Genomic DNA, 7711 nt, shown 5'->3' on the forward strand with positions numbered 1-7711 from the left:
TACCCTTAACCTACTGGGAGGAAGGGGATTGCCCAGAAGCTACAACTGAACTAACTGCACTCAGTCGGCAACAAAAACATTATGCTTTGTGCTTGAGACATCAGCATCTATTGACTACAACAAGATATCATTCTGAAACTGCCAAAGTGAAGATTGCTCCCACCACCCTGGGGGCCCACCCAAGAAGCTCTACTGAAACCTTTCCTGCTTTCCAATGGTAAAGCTATTTCTTCTTTTAAGACTTTACTTTTATCTCAGGAGCCATTCTTCTGACTGTTCTCATGACCCAGAGAGCTGTCTGGATTCTCTGGTTTTAGGCTGTTAGTGGGGAAGGCTGAGGTTCCCCCACATACCACAAAGCAAGGTTCACTGACCTACTAGCAGGCCCATGAGGGGATGAGTGACTCCTGGCTAGACATTTAACATAACATACCCCTACCAAACAAGATACTACACTTTCAGATAGTCTGATTTAGCCTTTTATCTGGTCTTGTCCTCAGAATCTGAATTATATTAAGTGGAAATATTCTAGGTAGTCAGATACCTGTTTTTAATGTTTCCTAAGGATATGAACTTCACCCAAACTAAGTGAACAAGTGGCAGTAAGTGGAGATAGCCACACCTCAAAGGTCTTCAGCTTGGTTGTGATGATGGAAGATCTAGAACTGACATGTGAGTGAGTCAGGAACATCAAGCTTACCACTGATGCTTTGAGGTCTCACGCTGGGGAGACTAGGGCACAGCTAGAACTATCAAACATGTAAGTGGGAGTCAGTAAGAGTCACAACAGTAGAGTTTTGCTTATGAGAGGGGGCTGAAGCAACAGAAGGTATGCAAAGCTTAACATAAGTGGTTGGTAATGCAGCAAATGTTCCTGGAAGCAGAGTTAGTAAATTCTTGACCTTGGAGGAGGAAAAAGGTATACCTTATTTCCTAAACATCTCATATCTAGAGGTCCATATTCCATTAAACATTCCATTGTCCCCAGACAGGCCCAGTCACCATAAAATTTTTTTTTTTAAAGTGAGAGTTCAGCCCAGCCAGGGTGGCTCAGTTGTTGAGCAACGACTTATGCACCAAGAGGTCGCTGGTTTGATTCCGGGTCAGGGCACATGCCCAGGTTGTGGGCCAAATCCCCAGTGGGAGGCATGCAGGAGGCAGCCAATCGATATTCTCTTCCTTCTCAGCCTTGCTTCTGAGGTTCCCTAGACTTCTCACCCTACACAGTAGCCCAGACAGCACTTTTCACTCCACCTTGTTTCTTCTCCACCATGTGTCTCCCACTTTGCTCACCGTTTCCAAGATCTTTCCCACCTAGGCCTGTCCCTCCAACCACCTTCTTGACCAAATCCTAAGGTACCTGGCTCTTCTGCCCAGGTACCCTCTCTGCTTCTCCTTTTTCCGCTGTGTCCCTCTGTTCTACCCCAGCCATACCCTAAAGAGCCTCGCGCACGCCACTTTCTACATGTCCTCGATCCTCTGCCTTGATCCATCTCCCGCCTTTTTAGGACCCCGGGGTCCCTGCTACCGCCTCCTCAATCCTGGGGCTTCACGCCAAACTCCCCAGGACCAGTGTCCTTCCTTCGGGACGCAACCCACTCAGCTAGCCTCTAGCAGCTGGCAGGGAGTCCAAGTCTCCCCTCGCTTCAAGCCCAAGCCCCTCAGGCCCCGCCCCCGCCGACCGAGGCCCCGCCCCGCGCTTTGCCAAGCCCCGCCCCTCACTCACCTGAGGCAGTTCCACGCGCACTGGCTGGGGGGATGAGAGAGAGAGGGGGGACGGTACTGGCGGAGAGGGCTGCGGGGGTCCCCCACTCTGGCCTGGGAGGCCCAGTGCGGGGGGATTGGGGGTCACTGAGGCAGTGGCAACCTGGCCGGAGCCGGGACCCGGGCGATCAGCGGAGGCTCCATCTCCATCAGTGGCTTCACCTGAAGAGGGACGCCCCCCTCCATAAGTCCCCCCCTTCCACAGCCGTCTCCCCTCCCCCGAACAACTTCCGGTCCCACTACTAGGCGACAGGCGGTGTGGCCGAACACCGAGTGCCCCCAAGCTAGGGAAACTGCTGGGGAAAGAAGGGAGAAGAGCTAGGGGAGAGTAGTTGAGCGCCGAAAGATTCAAGTCCGAAAGGCTCGGTCTGGCTCTCATGCAGAGGGTAACTCAGTGATTGCCCCTTTATCTGCATATAATTTGCAAACTGGGCGCACATTGGCCATATCAGATGTCCTGGCACATCTGCCCCTAAGGCAAAATTTTTCCCCTGAATCTCTTAAGACAACATTGACTTTACCCTCTTACCATTTTTTACTTTCCTGCTGAGTGTGTAGAACTGTGAGGGGGAGGGGCTGAAGGGTGGCAAATATTTTTACTCTCTTGGGGGAGTATCTTGAGGTCAGTCACCTAAGTAGCCCTGCAGACGCTTACATACCTCAGAGAGGGAAGCCCCACTTCTTGATTTCCCTGCACCTGTTTCCTTTCTTCCTTTCCTCCAGCTTTTTTCCCCCTCCCTTTGATCTTTTTTAGAGAGAGAGGAAGGGAGAGGGAGAAAGAGACAGAAACATCAATGTGAGAGAACATTGATTGGCCACCTCCTGCATGCCCCCCACTGGGGATTGGGCCCACAACCAGGGCATGTGCCCTGATCTGAAATCGAACTGGCAACCTCTTAGTGTATGGGTAGGCGCTCAACCACTGAGCCACACCAGCAGGGCGTTCCAGCTTTTGTTTTGGATTATCTCACTACACATCCCAGTACCAGTGCACCCCTGTCCTGCAACATGCTCACTCCCCAGCCTCAAGAGGTCCCAAAAGTCTTTTCTTTTAGCATTGTAGTCTTAAACAGATGCTTTATTGATACATTTAGAAAAGTGTAACTATAAAGGGAGAGGGTTGCCGTGTTCACAAACCCTGGCAACGCAAAGAGGCAACAGAAAGTCACATATCAACTTTTCTTACACATATCCATATTCTCTGAAGAATCAAAGAAAAGCAAAATAAGGCCTCAGTGGTGATAGGCATTAGAAGTGGAGGTGAGGTAAGAAGAGAAAATAGTGCTTGTTTCCAGAAATACTTTTCTCACTTCTAGCCCCTTGCCCCAACAGCTCTCACCTCCTGGCATAGATGGTGGCCAGAAATATGTAACAGAGTCAAAGAAGGGTGGTGCCTAGGTAGAAATGTGCAATGTGTATCCATGTTTGGCTTAAGAAGGCATAGTACAAGTTTCTGATCCAAGATGTGGATTGAGGGAAAGGTTTTTCTATGGAAATGAGGCTTAAGAACGGATGTAGAAAGGGGTTGAGGTGGTTCTGGGGAGTAGATGGTTCTATTTCACCTTCTCATGGGGCAACACGGACATGGACACGGTGCCAGGCATTGCTGAGCACACCTCGCAGGTTCCAGATTGGGGCCACGGTGTCTGGCTGCACATTGTAGCTGTCATCTACAGCCTTACAAACAATGTTCAATTCCTTTATCCCAGGTGGCACAGAGGCTCGCAGCTGCCATAGCTGCCAGGCCCAGGCCTTGCGTGGGCGTTGTTTCTCTCCATCCAGCTCAGCCACTTGCCAGGTTAGGCCCCCATCCAGAGACACATCCACCCTGATCACAGCCCTTCCACCACCACTCCATGCATAGCCCTTGACAATCACCTCCCCTGACTCTACCATCTCTCCATCCTTGGGCTCTGTGATAGCTGACTGAACAGGAAGTTCCTGAATAGATGGAGCTGAGTCAAAATCTACAGTGTCCCAGTCCACAGATGGAGAGAAGCCTTTGTAATCTCGCCGCTGCCAGTGGCTGTAACTTTCCTCTGGTTCCACACTCACTTTGCCTAGCCATTTGACATGGCGGGCACCCACAACACCAGGAACCACCACCCTCACAGGAAAGCCGTGGTCACGAGGCAGAGGCTGCCCATTCATCTCATATGCCAGCAGGACTTCGGCTTCAGGGTCCATGGCCCGAGCCAGAGGAATGGATGCTCCATAAGCAGTCCCTGTGGGGTCTGAGTCCAGTCCCTCAAAGCAGACATGGGCCTCAGTTTCACAGGGTTGGTGACCAGCCTTGGATAATACATCACATAGTCGTGCCCCAGCCCAGCGTGCAGTGCTAATGGCTCCTGCTCTCCATTCCAGGCCTCTTACTTCTTTTAACTGATTCATTTCAGAGCGCCGGTTGCCAGCACACTGCAGAGTAACCGTGATCTCGTGCTTGGGGAACTGGTACAAATCATCCAAGGATAGGGACAGTGATTGACCCCGGGGTGGTCCTACTATATGCAGGCGATAGGTGTTTGGGTCCAGGTTAGGTACAGGCAGATGGTTTCGAGTGAAGAAGATAGGATTGGGTGTGATGTAGTTTTCCGTCAGCAGCTCAGGGGGGGGCTCTGCATTAAAGGGGCGCTGGCTGTTAACCTTCAGAGCTGGGTGACGTATAGGATCATCAGCGTAAGGGTCAGAGGTCTTCAAGGTGGAGGGCGCCTTGTCTTCAGGGCTCAGCTCCCCAATCTTGTACTGAGCCAGTATCTCACGTATGTGGGACTGGTTGTGAACAGCATAGAGGGCCCAGAAGGGCTCTAGAGGACCCCCAGCTGCTAGCATCAGCTTTGATGGCCCCCCAGGGTGTAGGTGTACAAATTCTGTGACATCAAAAACCTCAGAGCCCAGAGTCACCCAGATCCTAGTTTCGAGGCTGCTGTGGGCCTTAACTTCCTCCCTTGTGTATATGTGTGGAGACTCCTGAGCAGCCTGCAGGCAGGGAAGGGGTGAAGCAAAAGGAAACAGATTATTAAGAAAAAATCACTGAAGCTCACCCTGAGCCAATCCACAAAGTTGTAGCCACTGGGAAATGAAGGTAGCAGATTTCATCTCTACTATGCATGAAGACTGTCACTGTGGGCTCTATGGTAACACCCTGGCTTGCTGGGGAGCACAATAGGGTCCCTTTGTTCTGATAGTAAAATCTCTTCCTCTCCCACTTACCCTGCAACGGTGGTCATGATAGGTCAACACTGCACCGAGGCCTAGCAGGGTCCCCATGACTCTCCATCTCTTGGTGCTGGAGTTATATCCAGAGAAGGCAAGGCTGGGGCACTGGGGCTGAAATGAATCATTTGTAGAGCAGGCCTGAATGCAGAGCCTTGAGTGGGTAGACTTGAATCTAGAAGAGAAAGAGGTGTTCTTAGTAGCACACTTCTGATCAATAAAGGCCTAGGGTTTACCTCTCCTTGGTTTGCCATTGGTTCCTTCCATTGGAACTTAGTTGCTCCAGGGATGGGTGGGACAAGTGGGACCTGGCTTGCCCTTTCATTCCTGGCTACCATCTCAACTATCTTATCTGGCAGATAAGAAAAGACAGTATAAAGACAGGGAGTGGGTGAAATGGGTTAGAAGACCTCTTAGGATGGGTTGGCCTACCTGTAGGCCTGTCTGAGCCCTGGGACCACAGCTCTGTGCAGCAGCAGCATTGTGGCAGACCTGTAGAAGGAAGATTCTGGGATCAAGATAGGAATTCCTGGGAAGGGGTGATATTAGGGCAGTTTGAGGGAATGGGTAGGAGGAAGACAGAGGAGGTCACATGGAGAGACTTTTTCTGTGGTAATGAGGCCAAAGGGTATGAGTGGGGATTCAAATGGGCCCTTGGAGCAAGCCTGGAACACTTCAGAGACAGACTGTACTGACAGGATAAAAGGGAATGGGAGAAGTGGGAGGAGAAATAGGAGTCTTCTAGAATCACCCATCTTCCATCCTCCACTCTACTTTTAGGCCTAAGAGGGCAGAATTTATTTCTGAAGTCAGGAGAAGACAACTGAAAGGCAGACTGACTTAAGAACAAAAAGGTAGTGGCAGCCTAATTTGGTAAAGGAGCTCAGATTGTGGAGCCAAACTGGTTTGGGTTTGTGAAACCCGCCCTTCCATTGACCAGCCCTGTTCCCTGGGCAACATAATGAAGCCTCTCGGAACTTGCTTCCTCATCTATGAAATGAGATCTACCTAGCACAGCTTCTGTGACCAGTAAACAAGTAATAGCATTATCTTTGAAGCCTTTCAGTCCTCTCCTCTCTCTCCATTCACCCTAAAAAAAGTTGAACCCAGCTGTGAAATGGACCGAAACCCCAGGTCCCCACCCCTACCTGGTCTATGCCACTCCAGTGAGATCAGCAAATTGAGGTGCTAATGGCCAAGAGTGTCAGGGGATGGGCTAGAGAAGGAAGAAGGTAATTTTTCTCTTCTCTGCCCTGCAGCAGTTTCTTCCTCACAGCACTGAGCAGATCACTGACCCCAGGAGGCCCAAGTGGGGAGGAGTGAGAAGAATCCCAATCCCTGATGAGGTGCTGAAGAGGGGGCAGGAAGAGAGACTGTGAGGGAGAAAGGAATAGGGGCAGATTCTGCATTTTACTCCTGGGTCATGGGCCTCTCACTCTCCCTCCCAGCTGCCCTCAATCCCAGCAGCCCACTTGATCAGACTTGAATGGTGCAGGTAGGGCTAACCTGCAGGAGAACTCAGTCAATTCAATGTCCCAGGTTTTGGGAGAAGCAGCCTTCTGCTACATAACAGATGTCACCACCTTGTGCGGGGGGGGGGGGGCTCTCACTCCTCTGGGGTACTTTAGGTAGGAGATGTCCAGCTGGCACAAGAGTGTTTTGTAGCCATACTCCGCTCCCCAGGAGCACCCAGATAGCGGGAATGGAGGTAGGTTCTGGCAGTTTTATTGTCCTTGGGGTTTGAAGAACCCCTGAGTGTCAATGCCGCCCGGGTCACCAGCCCTTTCCCCCTCCTCTTCCCTCTCCCGGCTCCAAACCCCTTACCCTGTTTTACGTCCGCAGGATGGACCGTCCAGCGCCCGGAGACTGCTGGCAAAGGGGCGAGGCCAACGCTGTGACGTTGGGTAGGAATTACAGGATCATTCGCGTTCCTCCGCTCGTCCCCCAGCCATTGGCGGGCCTCGGACTGCCTCCTAGCTGTTGTGCCCGCCTCCTGGAGGCCAAAGCAGGCGGGGCTCCTCCAGGGCTTGAATCTAGAGCAGGTTTTTTTTTCTTCTTCCCACCCCCACCGGACAAGGAATGGGACCCTCACTACTGCCCAGAACCAGGGCAGTGGAAGGTGACGAGGACTCCAAAGGTTGGGCTGAAAGATGGGAGACTGAGATGCCCCCTCCCCGCCCCTACAGCTGAGACTAAAGGTGCGTTCACTGGAGGAGGCCTCGGGATCCAGCCTGATTGCTCCTAGCGGTGAGGCTCGCCTCTACCCTGTTTTTGACTAACGTCTGTTTGTTTTTTAGAGAAAACAAGGTCAAGCGATCAATTCTCTAATACACAAGAATGAGAGCACAAACAAAGCCTAAATGATGGTTCAAAGACTTTGAGATTCCTCGGAATGGTCGAATTTCTCCCCAAATTATGGACCCAACAACCCAGAATAGACAACTTTTAAATTTTGGTTAAATCAATTTTTAAAAATCGCCGTTCAACAAGGGCAACGACATACATTATGTAACACCCCAAATTAGTAAGATTATAATCGCTCATAATTTCAGAGCAAAGGACATTAACAGAAATCATTTATTACCCTTTTACCATTTGGTGCAGGGCTAAAAACTTGTTTTGTCATTGGCCAGCTGTGAATCAGGGGCAAAAGTATATACACTGCCCTCTAGGGAACAGAAGGTTGAGATACAAACTTACTTGACGTTAAGGGCTTCATCTTGGATTTTGTAAG

At 50.8% G+C, this 7711-nt stretch overlaps 1 protein-coding gene across 3 annotated transcripts; it reads right to left on the reverse strand.

Annotated features, from left to right (window-relative positions):
* Positions 1 to 2834: 2834 nt before the first annotated feature.
* Positions 2835 to 7007, reverse strand: SUOX (sulfite oxidase). 3 transcript variants are annotated; one of them, XM_036251133.1, is made up of 5 exons: positions 6802 to 7007; positions 6126 to 6326; positions 5410 to 5469; positions 4975 to 5152; positions 2835 to 4740 (listed from the first exon to the last, which is right to left on the reverse strand). In XM_036251133.1, exons 3-5 carry the CDS (start codon positions 5457 to 5459, stop codon positions 3331 to 3333), a joined length of 1638 nt encoding a protein of 545 aa, XP_036107026.1. In that variant the 5' UTR covers positions 5460 to 5469; positions 6126 to 6326; positions 6802 to 7007; the 3' UTR covers positions 2835 to 3330. The 3 variants fall into 3 exon arrangements, with proteins under 3 accessions (XP_036107026.1, XP_036107025.1, XP_036107027.1); XM_036251132.1 differs by lacking the exon at positions 6126 to 6326; XM_036251134.1 differs by lacking the exons at positions 5410 to 5469; positions 6126 to 6326 and having other exon boundaries at positions 6802 to 6866.
* Between the last annotated feature and the right edge of the window lie 704 nt (positions 7008 to 7711).

The sequence above is a fragment of the Molossus molossus genome, unplaced genomic scaffold (assembly GCF_014108415.1).
Source record: "Molossus molossus isolate mMolMol1 unplaced genomic scaffold, mMolMol1.p scaffold_m16_p_10, whole genome shotgun sequence".
Lineage (NCBI taxonomy): Eukaryota > Metazoa > Chordata > Mammalia > Chiroptera > Molossidae > Molossus > Molossus molossus.